Source organism: Mixophyes fleayi, chromosome 1 (genome assembly GCF_038048845.1).
Source record: "Mixophyes fleayi isolate aMixFle1 chromosome 1, aMixFle1.hap1, whole genome shotgun sequence".
In the NCBI taxonomy this organism is placed as follows: domain Eukaryota; kingdom Metazoa; phylum Chordata; class Amphibia; order Anura; family Limnodynastidae; genus Mixophyes; species Mixophyes fleayi.
The window spans coordinates 243,343,470-243,367,345 of NC_134402.1; the positions used below are offsets into that span (position 1 = coordinate 243,343,470).

At 39.3% G+C, this 23,876-nt stretch overlaps 2 protein-coding genes across 2 annotated transcripts in view; one reads left to right on the forward strand and one right to left on the reverse strand.

Moving 5' to 3' along the window:
- Positions 1-20,850, forward strand: part of LOC142107673 (cytochrome P450 2J4-like) — a 36,827-nt gene extending 15,977 nt beyond the window's left edge. The window contains exons 6-9 of the mRNA XM_075191246.1: positions 13,001-13,142; positions 13,347-13,534; positions 17,348-17,489; positions 20,656-20,850. Of these exons, the coding sequence (XP_075047347.1) occupies positions 13,001-13,142; positions 13,347-13,534; positions 17,348-17,489; positions 20,656-20,834 (651 nt within the window). The 3' untranslated portion in view covers positions 20,835-20,850. The remainder of the gene's footprint in view (positions 1-13,000; positions 13,143-13,346; positions 13,535-17,347; positions 17,490-20,655) is intronic.
- A 702-nt stretch (positions 20,851-21,552) lies between these two features.
- The window catches only part of LOC142152200 (zinc-regulated GTPase metalloprotein activator 1B-like), a 77,470-nt gene continuing 75,146 nt past the window's right edge, over positions 21,553-23,876 (reverse strand). Inside the window, exons 15-16 of the mRNA XM_075208566.1 lie at positions 23,338-23,461; positions 21,553-22,537 (exon numbers count right to left, since the gene is read on the reverse strand). Of these exons, the coding sequence (XP_075064667.1) occupies positions 22,470-22,537; positions 23,338-23,461 (192 nt within the window). The 3' untranslated portion in view covers positions 21,553-22,469. The remainder of the gene's footprint in view (positions 22,538-23,337; positions 23,462-23,876) is intronic.

Below are 23,876 nucleotides of genomic sequence, written 5' to 3' on the forward strand. Positions count from 1 at the left end.
CTTTGTTGAACACTGCTACCCCTTCCTCTTTCTATTCTATCTATGTTGCTGCCCAACTGCTCTACAGACTGTGCTTCCCCTTCTGTGTCCCTCTGTGAAATGGTGCTAGATCACCGTGGAGGCCGGTACTTATAGATTTCAAAACTCCCGTGATCCGACGATGTAACGATGACGTTTTGCCTCGTTTTCAATTCCGAAAAAGCGTGAAAGTACCGAGCCGGCTCAGTACTCGGATATGCTAAGTTCGGGTGTGTTCGGTTGTCGGGGAACCGAGCCTGAGCATCTCTAATTTATATATACACATGTGTGTGGTGGCTGGGGGAATGGGTTTTACTTGAAACCACAGAAAAAAAATTATTCTTCACATTATAGTTGTCAACTGTCAAATGGATAACTACCTATTTGGAAAATGGCATGTGGATAATCATGATTTTTGAACAACTACAATGTTCCTCTAATGTAATACAATTAGGAAGAGGGTTTAATTTAAATACTTACATTCACCCATTGCCACCTCCAACACTGCTTGTGTGGCAGCCACCTCTTCCTCCTGCACCTCATCAACCTCCTCCGGCTCCTCCTTCTCCGCCTGAACTCTGGCTTCTGTGGCGCCACGTCTCTGACGGCCTGTCGGATTAAGTATAACACATTAGTTTGTTTATAAATGTTCTCCCGGTTTCACAGTTACCTACATGTAGTCATATAATAATGTGAGCTGACATCGTGAAACATACATTTAGCAACATAGATAATTGAGTGTCTTTAAACCAAAAACTCAAAAATTACAGATGTCCTGTAACAAATCTTGGATTTGTCTTAGGTGACATTTGCAAATGTAATAACAAGTAGTACATTAATATTATAGTTTTCTGCCAAAATAATTAGAGATTCTAAATAGTGACAGATTATGGAGACATATTACAGGAGGTATTTGTGTCAGGACTTGTAATATGCTTTAATAAGCATAGGTCAACAGTGAGCGTTGGCCCCCCAAACCACGTGGACAAATATTTGCAATAGAATGCATCTGCCACAGTTAGATTAGAAATGTCTGGAAGTGGACATCACCACGTTGCCTTAGTGGTTAGCACTTCTGCCTCCCTGCACTGGGATCATGAATTTGAGTCCCAAACATGACTTATTGGTCTGGAGATTGGGCCTCCACCAGTAACGATACAAAACAAACTGTTCAGCAAAAATCAAATTGCTCTTAAAAAAAAGCCCAAAAGCATGTTGCATTGGAGGGGGAGTTGCATTTATAATCTGGAGACAGATTATTATATTTTGAGTAGGACATGTCCTTGAACAACTTTGAAAGTCATTTTAAAAATGTATCAAGTATTTGATTTATATTTTTTTTCACAAATTACTAGAGAACTCACATCTCCTGATTTCTTCCCTGAGCTTCTGCAAGAGCTGTGGTTGACGCCTCTGCAAATCACTCCACCGCCGCTGTAGCTGGACTACAGCCCTGCGACAGTGGAATCACAACCATATGAAGCGGCGAACCATTTTGTAGGCCCGCAGCTTCATTTAGTTGGTGACATATCTGCCACAAGGCATACTGTCCATGCCCTCCACCAACAGACACAGCTCTCTACCAGCAAATGTAGCCGACCTCATTTTGTAACTCAAGTATTCAACTGTGTGATTGGTTCTTAGAGCACATGTGGGCGTGCTTACGTCACTCGCGGATCTCTTTGCTAGGATACAAGGAATGAATGACATACAGAAATTTTGCAAACAGGGAGTGGCCCAATGGAAATTGTACTCAGCTATTCGCAATTATAGGCACTCTATTTATAAAATGTACTAGTTTTTCTCAAAGCTGAGATGTAAATGCAAGTGTAACATTTAGAGGTAACTACCAGAAAAAGCATACAGTAATTTACTTATGGTTTAAAATAGGGGTCTGGAATTTAAAACATAACTTGGTGATCTGATTTTGATAAGGTTCAACGTAACACATTTTTGGGCCCTAATTTGTCTCATGAATCTGCTCCTCCTATCCTCATCACAAACTTACAGAAAAAATAACTTTTAAGCAATACACAGGGTAGAGTGGTGTTATTTACATCTATCAGCCAAATGCAGAAAGACAGTGCTGTTCAATGAATAGTGCTGAAAGAAATAGATCTGAAAAAACAATGTACATTTGGGTGTCCTTGGCGTAGAGATGGTATTTTAGGGCAAATGACCAAATTAGTACCCCAACACTAGAGATGTACAATATTAAAGTACAACATTTTGCAAAAAAATGAGCCTCGTGACACCTCAATAGAGAGGGAGAGTGAAAGGGAGAATGTGAAAGAGGTGGGTACACTACAGGAGCAGTTAGAGAGGTAGCAAGTGACCCAGGAGAGAACTGTGTCTAGATGGACAATGGAGTGAAGGATGTGTAGGAGAAGAGAGTGTTAATCACTGTCCAAAACCAGAAAGTTACAGTAGAATGAGCACAAAAAAATAAATTATAGACAATTACAGTTATCAAATTAAACAACATGAGAACAAACTGAAAATAACAACTCCCTTGTAAACTAAAAATTATAACCACATGCACGTTAGTTTCATACTATTGGTTAGAAGTGTTGTAAGACAGATCATGCTGGAACCCATAATGCCTGTCTTCTTTCTCTGTTTAAAATATAAGAGAAAAAACAATCAACCTTAGGCCATTAGGAAATCCTAAATTCGTTGACTGTGTTCTTTGTACACACCTGTTCTTTCAAGCAGTAAAATCTACAATTTGGTGCCTTAACTAACACAGATCTCCCAATAACCTAAAAGGAATAACATAACTAGATACTTACAAGCTGCAAAAGGCAACTCCTCCATTTCTTGATCCTTCTCCATGAAATGAAACTTAGTCTATTTTAAACAAAACTCTACCAATCAAGCTTCATCATTATTTTTCTAAGTGCTATGGCTATAAAAGTCACATCTGATAATCTCAGCAGGGGCTGAGGCAGCCCTTACAGCACAATTTCAATTTAGCAGAATGCAAAGGTACACTTTTGTTTAAGTCCAAACTATCTGGTGCCTGCATTTGTATATGTTTATAAAAATGTTACAGACCTTTACTTTCATCACAATACAATTGTTTTTTTGTGGATGACAGATTTTAAAAAGTGATATAAACCATATTTGAAAAGATTTTTACCTTGCAAATAAATGTTGAATCTGAAGTGTCCTGTCTCCACAGTTTCTAGAGGGCTGGGGATCTGTTGGATAAACATGCACCATGGAAAATTTCAAAAACCACATAAGATTTAAATTAATAGATATTAGATTGAAAAGATTCACAACACCACCACCCCCCAAAAAAAAAAAAAAAAAAATTGGGTTACAATTTATAAGACAAATAACACACATTAAAATTAGGGATGTGCACCGGTGACTTTTGAGGTCTCGTGTTTTGTGTTTTGGATCCGGATTTTCGTTATTTTTGAGGTTCGGATTTGTCTCGCAAAACACTTGACGAAAGGTCTCGGTTCGGATTTAAGGTATTGGATTCGGATTTTTTTTGAAAAAAACATAAAAAGTTTAAAAATCAAGTTTTTGGGCTTATTTTCACTCCTAGGCTATTATTAACCTCAATAACATTCAATAACAAGCATTTCCACTAATTTACAGTGTATTGTGAACACCTCACAATATAGTTATTAGTCCAAAACGTTGCAACAAGGTATCTTTCTGGACTGCGTAGAGGAGTGGGTCACCACAATATATTATAAACCCTGAACTTTTATGATTCGCACCAATAATTGTACCTGGACTGCGTAGAGGAGTGGGTCACCACAATATATATTAAAAACCCTGAACTTTTATGATTCGCACCAATAATTGTACCTGGACTGCGTAGAGGAGTGGGTCACCACAATATCTTAAAAACCCTGAACTTTTATGATTCGCACCAATAATTGTACCTGGACTGCGTAGAGGAGTGGGTCACCACAATATATTAAAAACCCTGAACTTTTATGATTCGCACCAATAATTGTACCTGGACTGCGTAGAGGAGTGGGTCACCACAATATCTTAAAAACCCTGAACTTTTATGATTCGCACCAATAAATGTACCTGGACTGCGTAGAGGAGTGGGTCACCACAATATCTTAAAAACCCTGAACTTTTATGATTCGCACCAATAATTGTACCTGGACTGCGTAGAGGAGTGGGTCACCACAATATCTTAAAAACCCTGAACTTTTATGATTCGCACCAATAATTGTACCTGGACTGCGTAGAGGAGTGGGTCACCACAATATCTTAAAAACCCTGAACTTTTATGATTCGCACCAATAATTGTACCTGGACTGCGTAGAGGAGTGGGTCACCACAATATATATTAAAAACCCTGAACTTTTATGATTCGCACCAATAATTGTACCTGGACTGCGTAGAGGAGTGGGTCACCACAATATCTTAAAAACCCTGAACTTTTATGATTCGCACCAATAATTGTACCTGGACTGCGTAGAGGAGTGGGTCACCACAATATATTAAAAACCCTGAACTTTTATGATTCGCACCAATAATTGTACCTGGACTGCGTAGAGGAGTGGGTCACCACAATATCTTAAAAACCCTGAACTTTTATGATTCGCACCAATAATTGTACCTGGACTGCGTAGAGGAGTGGGTCACAATATATTAAAAACCCTGAACTTTTATGATTCGCACCAATAATTGTACCTGGACTGCGTAGAGGAGTGGGTCACCACAATATATTAAAAACCCTGAACTTTTATGATTCGCACCAATAATTGTACCTGGACTGCGTAGAGGAGTGGGTCACCACAATATCTTAAAAACCCTGAACTTTTATGATTCGCACCAATAATTGTACCTGGACTGCGTAGAGGAGTGGGTCACCACAATATATTAAAAACCCTGAACTTTTATGATTCGCACCAATAATTGTACCTGGACTGCGTAGAGGAGTGGGCACTGGGCACCACAATAAAATATATAAAAAACCTTCAACAGATCTGCATTACACTACACATACGGCTGCTCCTCCATCCTCTCCATCATATACATGTTGGAGTTTTAGCGTGTGACAACCTCTTGTTTTTGATAATGTCAGTGCATTTTGAATATTTTTCAATTTGCCCCACACCACTGAATGTACTTTATCTATGATACGCAATACGCATCTATCTATCTTGACTGCGTAGTGTGGTGGCCCCGGTACACAATTTGGTACCGAGGCCACAATATAATTAAAAAACCCTCCACGTGTCTGAATTCCACCAAACAAGTATCTGGACTGCATAGTGGGGTGGCCCCGGTACCCAATTTGATACCGGGGCCACAATACCTCCTCCAAACATGGTACAGACAATTCGTCATTGAGAGACCCCAGACAGACAGGGTCGAAGTGTTATTGTTTGACTTTGTAAACCCAAAAAAATGTCCCTGTTGCACATAGTCGTGCAATGAAGACTGACTTTTTCATTTAAAGGCACGATCTTTAAAGTGTAGTGTTTGTAAGTCTAAGTCATATTATACTTTTGGTAAAATTGGTTTATTTTGTTCCTCTTTATGGTAATTAATTAGTAATAGAATTAAAGTAGGAAATAGAATTAAAGTATGAAATAGAATTAAAGTAGGAAATAGAGTGGTATAGAGTTGTAGTGTGGTATAGATAGAGTGGTCCACACAATATAATAATAAAACCCTCAACTGGTCTGAATTCCACCAAACAAGTATCTGGACTGCGTAGTGTGGTGGCCCCGGTACACAATTTGGTACCGAGGCCACAATATTATTAAAAAATTGGGCATCAACTGTCACCGTTGTTTAATATCTGATACACCTAAATATGGACTGCACAGTGGAGTGGCCCCGGTAGTAAATTTGGTGCCGGGGCCACAATACCTCCTCCAACTTCCAAGTGTAGTGTTTATAAAGACACACAGCATTGAAGTGTTATTATTAGTTGACTTTCTTAACCCCAAAATTGTCCCTGTTGCAAATATTCGTGCAATGGACAGTTACTTTTCTATTGAAAGACTCAAGCTTTCAAGTGTAGTGTTTATAAAATATAAACAACAATACAGTAGTTTTAGAGCACGTCAATACCTCTTGTTTTAAATTATGACACGGCATTTTACTTTTGGTTTAATTTCTTGAATTTTTTTACATTTGGTTTTACTTTTTGAACATGGCAAACGACTGTTGCTTGGTCATATAATGCAAAAAAAAAAGTTCCAAGATGGAATTGTCCTTGGGCCCTCACACCCACCCTTATGTTGTTGAAATAGGACATGCACACTTTAACAAACCAATCATTTCAGCGACAGGGCCTACCAAACAACTTTGGCTGAAATGATTGGTTTGTTTGGGCCCCCACACCAAAAAAGCTATTCATCTCTCCCTGTACAGACTAAACAGGCTCTACTGAGGCAAGATGTCGTCCTCATCCTCAACCTCTGATTCCTCTCCCCCTACAGTGTGTACTTCCTCCTCATCACACATTATCAATTCGTCCCCGCTGGACTCCACAACCACAGGTCCCTCTGTAGTATCTGGAGGGCAGTGCTGTACTTCATTGAGGAATTGATTATTCATTTTTATAAACATCATTTTTTCAACGTTGTGAGGAAGCAACCTCCTTCGCCGCTCACTGACCAGGTTCCCCGCTGCACTAAAAACTCTTTCCGAGTACACACTGGAGGGGGGACAACTCAGGTAAAATAGAGCCAGTTTGTACAGGGGCTTCCAAACTGCCTTTTTTTCCTGCCAGTAACAATATGGACTGTCTGACATGTCTACTTGGATGGTGTCAGCAAAGTAATCATCCACAATTTTTTCTATTGTGACAGCATCCAATGCAGCGAGAGTAGACATGTCTGCAATGGTTGGCAGGTCCTTCAGTCCGGACCAGATGTTATCAGCATCCCCGCCAGTGCCTCTTTTGGGAAAACTGAGCTTTTTCCTCGCAGCCATAGATGTGGAAGAAAATGAGGGTGGAGCTGTTGGCATGTCACGGTCCTCTTCAGAGGACAATCTCCTGACCAGCAGGTCTTTGCACCGCTGTAGACTTGTGTCCGCCGGAAACAGAGACACAACATACGCTTTAAAACCGAGGATCGAGCACGGTGGCCAGAATGTATTCCTCTGACTTTAAAAGAGTGACCACCCTCGGATCCTGGCAAAGCGTACGAAGGGCTACATCCACAAGAGCTACATGCTTGGTGTAATCGCAATGGCTTACCAGCTCCTCCCTCACTTTCTCCAGCTGCTTCTGCAACAGCCTGATCAGGGGAATGACCTGACTCAAGCTGGCAGTGTCGGAACTGACTTCTCGTGTGGCAAGTTCAAATGGCTGCAGAACCTTGCACAACACGGAAATCAGTCTCCACTGCGCTTGACTGAGGCGCATCCCCACTCCTTTGCCTATGTCGTAGGTGGCTGTGTAGGCCTGAATGGCCTTTTGCTGCTCCTCCATCCTCTGCAGCATATAGAGGGTGGAGTTCCAGCGCGTCACAACCTCTTGTTTGAGGTGATGGCAGGGCAGGTTCATGCTTTTTTGATGTGCCTCTAGTCTGCGGTAGGCACTGGCTGAATGCCGAAAGTGTCCAGCAATTTTGCGCGCCACCGCAAGCATCTCCTGCACACCCCTGTCACTCTTGAGGTAATGCTGCACCACCAAATTAATGGTGTGGGCAAAACATGGGACGTGCTGGAAATTGCCCATATTTAATGCCCGCACAATGTTACTGGCATTGTCTGACACCACAAATCCCCATGAGAGTCTAAGTGGGGTAAGCCACTGGGAGATAATTTCCCTCATTTTCTCTAATATGTTGTCAGCGTTGTGCCTCTTATTAAAGCCTGTAATGCACAATGTTGCCTGCCTTTGCATGAGCAGCCATTTTGTAGATGCTGCTACTGATGCAGCTGTTGCTGTTGCTGCGGAAGGGGATGCATCTACCCAGTGGGCTGTCACAGTCATATAGTCCTTCGTTTGCCCAGAACCACTTGTCCACATGTCCGTGGTTAAGTGGACAGTGGGTACAACCGCATTTTTAAGAGCACTGAGGACACTTGATCGTACTTCTCTGTACATTTTTGGTATCGCCTGCCTAGTGAAGTGGAATCTCGAGGGGATTTGGTACCGGGGACACAATACCTCCATCAACCCTCTAAATCCCACTCCACTGATGGCGGACACCAGGCGCACGTCTAACACCAACATTGCAGTTACAGCCGCAGTTATACGCTTTGCAATAGGGTGACTACTATCGTATTTGGTGGTCATGGCAAACGACTGTTGGACGGTCAATTGTTTTGTGAAAGACTTAGCGGTCTTACGACTTCCCCTCTGGGAAGATGACCGACTAACAGCAGCAACAGCAGCAGTGGCAGTAGTAGGCGTACCGCTGCAGGATTCCTCGGATGAATCCCGTATTGAGGAGGACTCAGTCTGGCTGCTGACTTGGGCTGCAGGGCTGAATCTGATGGAGATTGTGGAGGAAGTTGACGAGGAGGGTGTTGCTGGTGTGTATCCAACTGGACCACGGTATTTAGGTGTCCCTGTACCGATGAGGGTCCTAGCCCCAGTTCCTGAACTAACCACTGAACTATGAAGGTTATTCAGGTGACGTATAAGGGAGGATGTTCCTAGGTGGGCAAGATCCTTACCCCTGCTTATTTGAGCCTTACATAAGCTACATATTGCCATACATTGGTTGTCTGGATTTGGATAAAAATAACTCCAGACCGAAGAGGTGCATTTTTTGGTCTTCTGACCAGGCATGACGATGGGCTTTTTCATCCCATGGACATCAGCTGTTTCCCCCCCTGGTGCCTCATTTACAATAACCACATCACCATCCTCATCATCAAGTTCCTCCACAGCGCCAGCTACATCATCAATAGCCTCCTCCCGAGCCACCTCTTCCCGTACAGTGATGGGAAGGTCAGGCTTGACAACCACCAACACCCTTGGACTCGCCTTGGGGATTTGTGATAATTTCTCTTTAGAAGGCAGAGTTGTTTGCTGTTTTGTTGCTGACAGCATAACTCTCTTCAATTTTTTGTAGGGGGGGGGGAGGAGGAGGAGGGCTAAGATCCGTGGGTGAAGCTGAACCACTAGTCATGAACACGGGCCAGGGCCTAAGCCGTTCCTTGCCACTCCGTGTCGTAAATGGCATATTGGCAACTTTACGTTTCTCCTCAGATGATTTTAAGTTTCTCTTTTTGCTACTTTTTCTTAACTTGGGCTTTTTGGATTTTACATGCCCGGTACTACGAGATTGGGCATCGGGCTTGGAAGACGACGTTGATGGCATTTCATCGTCTATGTCATGACTAGTGGCAGCAGCTTCAGCATTAGGAGGAAGTGGGTCTTGATCTTTCCCTACTTTATCCTCCAAATTTTTGGTCTCCATTATATGTAGCACAAGATACTGCAGAATGTGTGAACTTGGTAATATTGCAGTACCAATGGACTTATACTGCTGGATTGGTTTTGCAAATTTGGTTATAATTATTATATATTTTTTTTTTTTTAAATTTTTTATTTTTTTTTACTTTTTTTTTATTTTTAAAAAACTTGGGAATAGTGGGGAAATAACTATGCCCTTAGAAGCACAGAGCACAGGACACAGCACCACTGGACTGAACAGGACACGGCACAGGACCCAGCAGCACTACGGAACTCAGCAGGACAGAGCACAGGACACAGCACCACTGGACTGATACTGCAGAATGTGTGAACTTGGTAATATTGCAGTACCAATGGACTTATAAATTATAATGCTGGATTGGTTTTGCAAATTTGGTTATAATTATTATATATTTTTTTTTTTTTAAATTTTTTATTTTTTTTTACTTTTTTTTTATTTTTAAAAAACTTGGGAATAGTGGGGAAATAACTATGCCCTTAGAAGCACAGAGCACAGGACACAGCACCACTGGACTGAACAGGACACGGCACAGGACCCAGCAGCACTACGGAACTCAGCAGGACAGAGCACAGGACACAGCACCACTGGACTGATACTGCAGAATGTGTGAACTTGGTAATATTGCAGTACCAATGGACTTATAAATTATAATGCTGGATTGGTTTTGCAAATTTGGTTATAATTATTATATATTTTATTTTTTTTAAATTTTTTATTTTTTTTTACTTTTTTTTATTTTTAAAAAACTTGCGAATAGTGGGGAAATAACTATGCCCTTAGAAGCACAGAGCACAGGACACAGCACCACTGGACTGAACAGGACACGGCACAGGACCCAGCAGCACTACGGAACTCAGCAGGACAGAGCACAGGACACAGCACCACTGGACTGATACTGCAGAATGTGTGAACTTGGTAATATTGCAGTACCAATGGACTTATAATGCTGGATTGGTTTTGCAAATTTGGTTATAATTATTATATATTTTTTTTTTTTTTAAATTTTTTATTTTTTTTTACTTTTTTTTTATTTTTTAAAAACTTGGGAATAATGGGGAAATAACTATGCCCTTAGAAGCACAGAGCACAGGACACAGCACCACTGGACTGAACAGGACACGGCACAGGACCCAGCAGCACTACGGAACTCAGCAGGACAGAGCACAGGACACAGCACCACTGGACTGATACTGCAGAATGTGTAAACTTTGTAATATTGCAGTACCACTGGACTTTTACTGCTGAATGTGTGAACTTGGTAATATTGCAGTACCAATGGGCTTATACTGCAGGATTGGTTGTGCAAATTTTGTGGTAATTAAAAAATATTAAAGTAGTTTTTGGTATTTTTTAAAAAAACTTTTTTTTATTTTTTTAAACACAGGGGAATATTGGGGAAATAACTATGCCCTTAGAAGCACAGAGCACAGGACACAGCACCACTGGACTGAACAGGACACAGCACAGGACCCAGCAGCACCACTGACCTCAGAAGGACAGAGCACAGCACACAGCACCACTGGACTGATACTGCAGAACACAGCACAGCACAGCACAGCACAGCACAGCACAGCACAGAACTAAACAGCACAGAACTAAACAGCACAGAACTAAACAGCACAGAACTAAACAAACAGCACAGAACTAAACAGCACAGAGGACCACCTAACACACCCTCCCTCTACCCTGATCAATGCCCGAGTGAAGATGGCAGCGACTAGCGGGGAATTTATAGGATCCGAGTATCGCGAGATCCGACAACGGGATTATGAGTCAGAGCCTCAGTTTCACTTTTGAATTTGGCGCCAATACCCGGATCTGTCTCGGATCCGACTCGGATCCGCAACGTTCGGGTGGGCTCGGATTTCATAAATCCGAGTGCGCTCATCCCTAATTAAAATGCACATTACATATGAAAATAGAGATGCACTGTTATTGTGTAACATAAAATATCTTACAAACACAAACAGTTAAAGTGTCTATAAAAAAGTAAACTAAAATATAACTCTCAACACAAATAAAAGACCACTATACAACTCCCCAGCAGAAAACCACACTATAGAGTCCACTTGTACTTTGGCGTAGTGGTTAGATAGACAATCCACTTTTCATCAGTGGGTTCATGAGTTTGATTCCAGCTACATTTTGTGGAATATGGCTAAATGGCATGTTAAAAATTGTGTGCAGCTACAACACAGAAAAGCAGCTGTTAGAAATAACTTGATTGCAAAGACATTGGAAATATCCACAGATGAAAGCTCAAAAAACCTAAGTGCCCAAGAAAAAAAATAAAAAATAAATAAAATAATGAAAGTCCTATTATTATTATTATTATTATTATTATTATTATTATACATGACTGAATTTCAAAATCCCAAAAATTAAACTGTGCATATACCAAGGATTTATGTCTATAATATTTGAAAGTATAATCATTGGCATTAATAAAAACTAAAATAGTAAACAAGCTTGTTATGAGAGAAATTGATGATCAGCTTTTCCTTCTAGTCTATTTCATGCACATATTTTTTTTACTTGCACGTTTGGCATAGTGGTTAGACAATCTACCTTTCAACAGTGGAAACTTGAGTTTGAATCCTCACGAATGCCCTCATCTCTCTTGAGTTTATATATCCTCCCCATGTTTGTGTGGATTTACTATGTGTCCCTTATGTGAGCGTACGCTTGGTTTAAGTCCACACACATTAACCGTACAATTTTCTTAAAGTAAGCTGTTATGAAGTTTATATTATTAATAGCGTATTGTTAGCTGTTTTTAACAAATATCAGCAACAGACTTAACACATCAGCCACTTTACAATGCAATTTACTACAATTGTGGTTGTAATTAAAAAGAGGTTGCTTTTACAAAAATGAACATAATGTTTAATATAAATCAAAAATATATTATTTTTACAAACAAAATAATTTTTCTGGTGAAGTGTAATAAGATGTTTGTTGTGCATAATTAGTTGTGAGTGTTTTAAACGTACAATGCTTTTAGAATAGTTTATTGCTGTTACTCAGCGCTGCTGCTGTAGCTGCTTTGGATTTAAACATGACCCTGAGCCTCCTTAAATTTCAGCAAGGCGTTAAGATAAAACTAAGGTTTTTTTCTTAACTATCCAATGGATCCGGAGGTAACGCCTACTCTTCTTCACTTCTTTCATATCCCATTACCCTCCCATTCCCAACCCTTTTTTCTTAAGTGCTCAGAAAACTTAAGTGCAGTTACGATGGTTTTTCATCTTAACTTAAGAAATTCTTAGCATACGCAACGGAATTTCCTTCGTATCTCCCTTTTCTGGGCATGCGCAGAGAAGATTTTCATAAGTTCCGCAAACAACGGCAGATCCGATCGCTAATGAATCAGGCCCTATATTATAAACTTGTATCAATAATTTTATTTATTTTTTTGCGTACTGCTTGGACTTTTCTTCAGATCCCCTTGTAGTTGATTATGAACGTGCATATCCCCGAATTACGTGTGTTAAAACCCCCCCCAAAAAACACAATACGTTTGTTTTGTGTGCCCTTATGAATCACAACCAGCATGTGTTTATCCCACATTTTATTTACAGACAAAGGATGAGCCTGACTCCACATTTGACACAGCAAATCTGATTCAAGTGGTGATCGATCTATTCATTGCTGGAACTGAAACTACAGCCACAACCTTGCAGTGGGCGCTCTTATTAATTTTGTCTTATCCTGACATACAAGGTATGTAAATGTAATGTTTAGTGACATTGTCGTTTATTTTACTGTAATAAAATAAATTGATATTAAAATAAATAAAGGTTGGGTATGAAAAGTCAACAGTGAAAATGTCTACAGTCCATAAATAACTAAACATTGCAAAAATATTCCAGAAACAGAATGGTGAAACTAATTTTGACAGTAAAAAGCTGGAGTTTATCTTCACAGAGAAGATCCATAAGGAGCTAGATGCTGCACTTGATGCTTCTTCAGCCATAACATACGAAGACAGAACGAAGCTTCCTTACACCAATGCAGTGATTCATGAAATTCAACGGTTTGGGAGCATCGCATCTGTGGGTATAGCAAGATGCAATATAAAGGACTTTACACTTGATGGATATTCTTTAAAGCAGGTGAGAATTTTTGCGGGTTATTTATGTTTTTTAAAATTCTATTTTTTATTGAAAATGGTGCAGCTTATACAAATTTGAACAATATTATACATACAATCAAGTATTATCTTTAACCATCTGTCAATTAACAACATATAGATATCAAACAGCGCCTGTAGTATGATTCTTTAAAATGCGTTTAGATATTTAACAACAGGCATCTCGCACATAGCTGTACTATATAACTTATCAAAAGATGCATAGTTGCCTAAACACTTTTTTGGATAGGGGATAGAAGAAGGGGGAAGACAGGGAGGGAAAAGTTGGAAAGTTAGGGGGGTAGGACTTTGTCTTTATTTATTCCATTGGGTGTATAGTGCGGTCTCCTTGAACTCCATACAATCAAACCATAATAGATAGAATACCCTGTATGTAACACCCAAGGAGTAAATCAAATCGTCCATGGACATGTAAAGCCTAAACGTTCAAACCATTCTTTGATAAATGGGGCTGCTGCTGATTTCCAGTAAACCGGTATCACAGCCTTTGCTGCGTTGCTGAGGTATTTCACAGTAGATTTTTTATATTGGGAAATGGGCATTTTGGTGTTGTTTAGCAGCCAAGTCGGACAATTTTGTAAAGTGGTACCCATTATTGCATTTAAAAGGAGTATAACTGTATCCAAAAGGGTCTGAGAGAGGAACATGCCTACCAAATATGTAGCCGGGTCCCCTGTTCTAATTGGCATCTCCAGCAAAGATCTGGGGTTATTTTTAGAACATAAATTTCTGTTGCACAAGATGCAAAGAACATGCTGTGGGCCATGACAACAGACTAGACCCGAGCGTATATTTACTATGCGGCGGTTCCAGAAGACTGTCGATTGCCGGCACGTTGAAGTAACTTTCTTCAAACAGCAATTTTATTAAAGACAAAACCCGATGGGCTTTGTCTTTAATAAAAGTGCCGGTTTAAAAAATGACTTCAAAAGCACCGGGAGTTGCTGGAACCGCCGCATAGTAACTATTCCACAGTCTCTCTGTTTCATGCGCCTCTATACATATAACATTTCAGAGCATTTCAAGTGGTTTTCCATGTTGAGATTATTAAAATGGTGTTATTCCTGTAACTTTGTAAATAATCCTTAATATGAATATTTATTTACTAAAAGATTATATTCAAAGGAGGAAGTCTGCACTAAAACCCACAGCAATCAGTATTTGTTTTCATTTTCTAAATTGCATTAAAATTAGCTAACAAAAAAGGCAATTGTTTGCTATGGTTTCAGTGCATATTTGCACCATTGTTAGGGCATATATAGCAGTCACCGGGCAGCAGAGCAAAACTTCTTTGGGAGGAGAGGTTGTGATCTGTATCTACTCAGCACTCAGGAGCAGTGCCGTAACTAGAAATTTTGGTGCCCTGGGCGAGACAGGGCACCGGCGCCCCCCATCTAAGTGGGAGTGGCATGTGACAAGTGGGTGTGCCAACCTAATGTGGGTGTGGCTAGCACTTTACTGAAAGAATTCTATATATATATATATATATATATATATATATATATATATGCACACACACACACACGCAGAGAGAGAGAGAGAGAGAGAGAGACACACAGGATATGAAGCACTCACAAGACCTGAATAATGTACAGAGTATATAAAAATCAGTTTTTACAATATTCATGTAAACTCCAGGTGTTCACCACTAATTCAGAGTGTAACAGGTAAACAAGAAATGTTGGCAAATACTGAGACCCCACACATTTCAATTTAATGGAACCTCAACATACAGCATCTACATAATATGGCTAGGAACAACTTAAACCTATGACCATTTTTGATCAATTATTACATATTTTAATGTATCTGTATTAATATTGTGTCCATTTCCCTTTTTGTAACCCTTCCTATACTTCCTCATTGATGTACTAGTCCCCCTCTATTTTTTGAAAAATAAGGCTAGACCTCTTGTGCCACTGCTTAGCTCAATAATAATTGACAGAATAAAGAACAGTTGTGTGCAACAAAAAAATGTACTGACCTGACTGCTCCAAGCACAGTACAGATTGCAGAGTAGACTCTAGTTGGGGTTGAGCATGCAGTGAAGTATTCTGAACTGGGCCATGCTTACTGCGCAGCGTGCACCTCTGACAGCTTGTGGCATATTTGATAACGTCAAGAGAGAGAGAGAGAGAGAGAGATACTTACAACAGTTGGACGCTTCAGCCCTTAAGTCTGTCCCGCAGTGGAAGGCATGTTAGTTCCACTGACAGGAAGTTCGTCATTTGGAACGCACATGCCTTCCACTGCGGGACAGACTTAAGGGCTGAAGCGTCCAACTGTTGTAAGTATCTCTCTCTCTCTCTCTTAGGGCTGAAGCTATGGAGGCAGGTAGCCGGCGGCTGCTGCGCCCCCTTGGCCTTGCGCCCGGGTCGACGGCACCGCCCTCGTTACGGCACTGCTCAGGAGACTCCTGTTCTGCTCTTCTGAACATGGGAAAAGCATATGTGCAATGGAGCATTTCAAGTGGCTTTTAGTTCCACCCGACCCATGAGCAAACTCATGATAGTCACCTCTATGTCGTTTCTCCCCCCCCCCCTCACTGGCATGGACAGCTATAGATGTAGTTATGCCTGTTGTTTTTTTACTTGTAAGTTTCTTCTGTGCTTTATAGCCATGTATTAATATTTTAGACAGAGATAAAATAAAGACAACAGTCTGTTGCTATATATCCGTGGCAAAAAAAAGTGCAGAGGGACAGAAGGAAGCTAAATATGGCAATGTATTTAGTCAAATTTGCAGGAAGGCACAAGCGAAACAAATAAATAAGTTGGAAACACCATTTAAAAGTTCCAGCCTAATATTAATATTATGAGAGCATCAGAGACAGTGTAAAAGATTCAAAAAATATTTTCATTTTAGTTGTACAATTTGCAGCTGAATTATGGCTATATATTATATGGAAGCACTCAGGAGTTGACACTTTCTGTATAATGGGTTTTCCAAGAATTTGGAGCTCCATGCCTTAAATATACTACAGTACAATAATTACTGGACCTTTGTCTCACCACAGTGTGCCTGATTTCTCCACCTCATGAAATTGTATAGCAGTCACTGTAGGAAAAGGCACTTTGGAGTAATGTATGTGTGTATGACATAATCACCAATTAGAAGCAATTACTGACCTCTCTACATTTCTGGTTTTCGGAACTGTTTAGATAAAGGTTTTCCAGATATGAGATCCCATACATATTTGTTTCATCATAGCAAAAGATGAACAACCTGCTAAGCTAGGCCCCACTATGAAGAAAATAATATTTACCTCTGAAAAAGTTGGACCCATTTAAGTAATTGGCCTACAATTAAATTTTCACTGAACCGTACATTTTGGTAGCTTACATATCAATGAACAGGAAGCTTAGTATTTACTGCCAATACGAGGCTTATAGCTTATATAGATACCAATGTAGTTTATGAGTAGAATCAAAACTGTTCCCCAAAATACCCTCATTCCAAATTTGGCCATGAAATTATTCACATTTTGCAGGTGGAATTTTGCTTTAAATAATTTTGGCCAATGCCAACTACACTGCAGAATGCACTCAGTCATTGTCCCAGTTGTAGTCATAGACTATAAAGTCCATGAAATGCAAATTTACGCGTAGTGCAGGATTGCCATCATGCCGAATGATTGTATCATGAAATTTTGCACCTCTGCAAAACACTACAATATTCAATTTGGGTGGCATGCTGCTCATCATTTATTAATAATATTTAGTAATTTAGTTTTCTAGTAATTCAGAGCTTATAACATTTGTTTTCACCTCTTCAGGACACACTGATTTTGCCCAATTTGTTCTCTGTGTTGCATGATTCACAATATTGGGAAACTCCTTACGAATTCAACCCCAACCATTTCTTGACTAAAGATGGAAGCTTTAAAGCAAATGAGGCCTTTTTACCATTCTCTGCAGGTGAGTATTATCACAAATGAAGAGGTAAAGGAGAGCTGGATGCGCTGGCACTTAAGGCATATAAATACACTGCTCTCTAAGAATTGAATACAATAACATTTATTAAAATCACATGAATATATCAATGTTTTACATTTACCATCTGGTAAAATCTCACAGCTAATCTCACAGCTAGATAAGGACAACACAGGATAGTTAAACACAGGAGTGTTTTACATCGCAGCAAAGCGCCAGAGATGACTAGCGATTTTGAAGATCAAGGTAAAAAAATCGCAGCTTAATACATTTGAGAAACTTTGGACTAAAATTGCGGGTTATCACCCGCGATTTGCCGTGATTTTAACACGCTGAAAAAATCTGACCTTGATACATTTACCCCCAGATCTGCTTCCGAAAGTAGTAGACTGGTGATCACCAGGTAGTGTTTTATTTAATCAGGCTGCATGGAACCTGGAATAGATCTGAAAAGCATATCTCCCAAAATAAATGTATTGAAATTACTAAAAGGACCACATTAAGACATTAGTAGGTCCACATGCCACTTTAAAAAACACAGTGAGTACCTTGCAAACATATACAAAAATTAAATTGTTCTTAGAATATTAGACTTGTGGAAGGCAGGGCCAATAATAGGTCTACAGATAAGAATTAGAGCAGATTCAAATAAACTCAGTTTTTTGGAACACCAAAAAGTAGTTGCACACATTGGCACTTTTCTCCACTCACCATATATCATGCGCTACAATATATATATTATATATACACACACACAAACACACACTTGGGCGCTTGACCATTACACCAACAGGGACTGTAATGACATATTCAAATACATATACTTTAATATGGAGTTGGTCCTCCTTTCGCAGCGATAAAAGCTTTTTGGAAGGCTTTCCACAAGATGTTGGGAGTGTTTCTGTGGGAATTTGTGACCATTCATTTTGTAGAGCATTTATGAGATCAGGCACTGATGTTGGATGAGAAGGCCTGGCTTGCAATCTCCGTTCCAGTTCATCCCAAAGGTGTTCAATGGGGTTGAGATCAGGGTTCTGTGCGGGCCAGTCAAGTTCTTCCACACCGAAGTCATCAACCAATGTCTTTGTAGACCTTGCTTTGTGAACTGGGGCACAGTCATGTTAGAATAGAAAAGGGCCTCCCACAAACTGATGCCACAAAGTTGGAAGCATAGCATTGTCCAAAATGACTTGGTATGCTGAAGCATTAAGATTGCCCTGGAGAAAAGGTGCCTAGTCCAAACCCTGAAAAACAGCACCATACCATTATACCTCCTCCAACAAACTTCATAGTTGGCATAATGCAGTCAGGCAGGTAACGTTCTCCCAGCATCCACCAAACCCAGATTTGCCCATCTGACTGCCAGAGAAGCGCAATTCGTCACTCCACAGAACACATTTCCACTGCTCCACAGTCTAGTGTCAGTGTGCTTTACACCACTCTATCCGACGCTTGGCATTGGTCTTGGTGATGCGAGACTTGTATGCAGCTGCTCGGTCATGGAAACACATTCCATTAAGCTCCCGCCGCACAGTTTTCTTGCTTACATTAATGCCAGTGGAAGTTCGGAACCCTTCAAATATGGAATCAGCAGAGCATTGGCGACTTTTACGCACCATCCACCTTTCCAGTTGTTGACTCCGCTTGTGATTTTAAGTGGTCTTCCGCTTCATTGCTGAAATACTGTTGTTCCTAAACGCTTCCACTTTATAATATCATCACTTACAGTTGACTGTGGAATATCCAGCAGGGATGAAATTTCACGAACCGTCTTCATGCAAAGGTGGTATTCTATCACAGTACCTCGCTTGAAGTCACTGAGCTCTTCAGAACGACCCATTTTGTATCACTAATGTTTGCAAACGGAGACTGCATAGCTAGGTGCTTCATTTTATACACCTCTGACAACAGGTCTGAATGAAACACCTCAATGCTATAATTAACAGGTGTGACCAAATACTTTTGTCTATATAGTGTATATATACATATACACGCACACACACACACTCAGTTGCCACTTTATTAGGTACACCTTTCTAGTACTGTGTAGGACCCTCTTTGCCCCCAGAACCGCGTGAATTCTTCGTGGCATGGATTCAACAAGGTACTTGAAACATTTCTTTATAGATTCTGGTCCATTTTTAATTGAAACCATCCACACTGGGCATCTTTATATACCTAACCCAGTCCTTTTCCAAGAGTGTCTACTAACAACCATTGATAATCACAATATACAATAGAGGCACTCTTTGGTACAAATAATTTAAAATTTTAAATCTTTATTAGAGTACATAAAAGCAATTATTTCAATTTCATTCTGTAAATCCCTGTGTATGCATAAAACCCATTGAAATTTAAATTAAAGAGATGGTGTACATTTTTTATGGAAAATGTAAATAAAATAAAATGTTGTTCATATATCTTGTCTATAATACCTGCTTGATATTGTATATAAAACATAATATTAATTTATATATAGGAAACATTAAGGTGAGAATATTTCATGTTTTTTATACACTGATTCACAATAATTTATCACAATGGTGTGGAAGTGTATTAACATCTATCCAGGAAAAAATTGATATCAGATATACTAAATTCCCAATTACTACAAAAATAATATTCTATAAGTTATAGAACTATTTTCAGTTGATCAAATGTTTACAACTGTAGCTTTTACTACTTAAAAGCATAATTAATACTGTAACCCAAGGAAGAAGAAGAGCTCCAGAAATATTGTACACTATGGTTGTTTTGGAAAAAAACAAATCTGATGGGACAACTTGTTCCTTCATTTGACTAAGTAGAAGCTTCTTGGTTCTTATTTTCTAGAAGGAATTCAGGGGGAGCAATTGGCACAAATTGTATATGCTATTTTCTTCATCACTCTATTGAGGGCATTCATCTTATATCGTCCAGAAGAAGCAACAGAGTTTAAGATAAACTGTAAAAAGTGCCACTATGTGATAGACACAGTAAAGTACTGGAACAGAGAAGTATGTACTGTCCAACAAGGCTAGTGTCATCACAAGCAAGCAATGTTTTTTCAATTGACATTACATATTGCTTCATTAAAACATAATGAATCTGACTTGTATTTTCAATGCTCTATTATTTAGTCACTTGATATACTTGATATATTTACCCACAGGACACAGAGTATGTCTGGGGGAGCAACTGGCACGATTTGAACTGGTCATTTTCTTAATCACTCTATTGAGGGCGTTCAACTTCCATCTTCCAGAAGGAGTGACAAAAGTCAATACAAATTATATACCAAGCATTACACTAAAGCCGCACCCTTACAAAGTCTGTGCCCTTCCACGCTGAGGATTCTTTCATCCTTCCTGCCAAGATGAAAAGTCATTCGAACTATCAAAAGCGGAACAAATCATCACTTCTTTATTACAGACAGTAAACGGTGTATTTTTTCTGGAATGTTCACATTCAGGTTAATGAGAAATATCTCACATTTCTGTATTATGCACTGTATGATTTTGAAGTAAGAAAGGGTGAAATGTATTACACAATAAAAAAGTTAATACCATAACCATTACAAAACATGTGAAGGTGAAAGATCTGGCTTTAGGCTTATACATTCTAGGATCTGAGTGAACCCTTACTGCAATTATCATTTCCCTTTACAAGGCAGCGCTGCTTTAAATTTTAGCTGTCATCTCGCCAAACTCCCGCGAGTTGAAGAAACCGGGGTATGATACATTTACCCCCAGGTGGTTATTTGCTACATTGCAATTGATTAATGTACATTTGCACCATCTCAAAAAATGATCTAGGAGTGGGATCAGACCTGTTGGTTACAAGCATAACATTCTACCAGTTACATTACAAGATTCCCCAATACATTTTATTTTCCTAATGACAAGTTCTGTAAAAGTTAATTTCTTAATTTCTTTGATATTAGGTGAATTATGTATATTTTGCAAATAAAGAATATATATTTTTATATATATATATATATGTATGAACTACATATTTTTTTATTCATGAATCACATACAAAAAGCTTAAAAGAACTAAATGTTAGTACTTTCAGCTACATAAATGTATTCAAGAACAAAAGTGTGAGAGCAAATATGTCAATACATAAAACAGAATCCAGGTATATAGTAAAATATGTGTTTAGACATTAATGATTTCTGGCACCAAATCAGTAATAAGCAAAAAATCATTTTGAAAGCTTATTTTTAAAAGTCATCACAAAATTAGTACTAGTGAAATGAACATTTAGTTATTTTACCTGATGGTGCTACCATCTACTGCAGTATAATCATAACAGATCAAAATCCCTCTTACTTAATTCTGTAATGTCAATAATAGCCAAATTGTACTTATATTTCTATCTACAATTAGCCATTTGTGAAAATCCCAGACTTTATCTCTAATCCTAAATATTGGGAATCATAGCCCCAGTACAGTCAAAAGCAGATTCACAATACTTTGGCCAGGTGAGTAAAACTTTCCGCTTATTTACACGAGTGGAACTGTTCTATTGAATCCTGGTCTAATGTAAATTGAAATATTACCTTCATTGTGACAGTGGACATAAACAGTATCTAATAAAGCATATCTCAAGCATGAGGGAGTATCTATCCTCAACAAGAGCTCTACATTACTTACCGTAGTACTACATTTATATTTATAGATATACAAGTCTCCATCCTATCCCACAGTACTGTACATTTAACTTCTGTACTCATTTACATGCTTCTCCATGATTAGATAGCAAGCGAGTGACAGAGTAATAAGTATCACCTGTCAGATTTTGTCAAAATACAAAGGTTAGTAGGTCTTCATTTATTTATTATTTAAGAAACATTAATAGTAGCAGAAATATCTACAGATAAAAATGTAGCACTGTTTCTAAACAACTGTGATTATAATAACAGCATGAGCTTGTTGTAGTAGAAATGTCCTATCTGCATTGATCCAGGAAGAGGACGTCATCTTAGCTACAAACTGTTTTCAGAGCAGATAAAAACAGCTGTTTGAGAACTTCCTTATCCAGATGTCTACCTGTGATTGAAAAGTAAAACAGTTAATTGGAAAAAGTTTTCATTGGCAAAAATAAATTAAAAGGAACACAGAGGCCTACTTCTCTAACCTTTTCTGGGATTGTCCTGTGGTTGGGGACTTCTGATAGGAAGTGGTGGAGGGGATACAAGATACGGGCATCAGGATTCCTTTCTTATTTCCTAAGACTTGTGTGTTCGGTCTCGGAGTGGATTTGCTGCTTGGCAGGAGTGCTACCAGATATGTCACCAACCTCTGTGCATGGCTAAAGTCACTATAGCCCGAAAGTGGATGGCCAGTGATGGACCTAGTTTTGCTGCCTGGGTGGTTTTGGTGAATGAGGCTGTGGGACATGAACAGTTTACCTACCAATCCAGAAGCACTATGCCTAAGTACTATAAGGCCTGGTCTCTCTGGGTGAAGTCTAGGTATGTCGGCGGCAGATTTTGACGTACCTTGAGTGTGCTTTCCTCCTTCCCCTTACCTTTATAAACCTACTCCTTTGTGTATATGCACCTGCTGGACGACTGGATACTAGGTTCAGGGGTCACAGTGCTTGGTGGGGGTGGGAGGGGAGGCCATATATGTTTCGGCCAAACACTACATTGGACATTCACTTGAACTGTGCATTGCTTATATGCTAAACGTTTTAAACACATTTTCTTGCAGGCCTATATACTGTAAGAACTGGAACTGTGTGCTAAGCTACTTTTGTTATGTTTTAATTGTATTATCTGAAAACTTGAATAAAAATATTTGATTCAAAAAAAGAACACAGAGGAGAAAGGTCTCACAATATTTACCTATAAACACCATGCGATTCAATCTATCCCCTTCCCAAACCACTTGTGTCTCTTCTAGATCATAGAGCTCATGTACTCCTTGTAGAATCACCTGGTGTGGCTGATCTTCCAATGACACTAGACCCTGCTCAGACATAGAAGATAATATAACTGTACACATCTTATTTGCATCATATAGAATACATTAATATTTTTGGGAACAAAGACATTTATATTTAGAGAAACAAACATTTCTTATTTCAAAAACAAAAAATGCTTTGGAAATAGTAGAATGTAACAAAAAGGTACTCTTAGGCCCTAAAGGTGATGCTCATAAAATGTCATTGCTTGACAAAGTAGCAGTTTGCAATTTCTAACGACACATCAGCAAAATATGGCACCATTCTGTGACCGAGCAAGCAGAATGTAGCTATTACTTTTATTAATACATGCACATGTACAATATGTTTGCCAAGTACATGCATTTTAAGTGACACTTCTTTGACTTTTCTTACAAGCCAGGGGAGGGCACAGGAGTGTGGCTCCACAAGCCAGGGGAG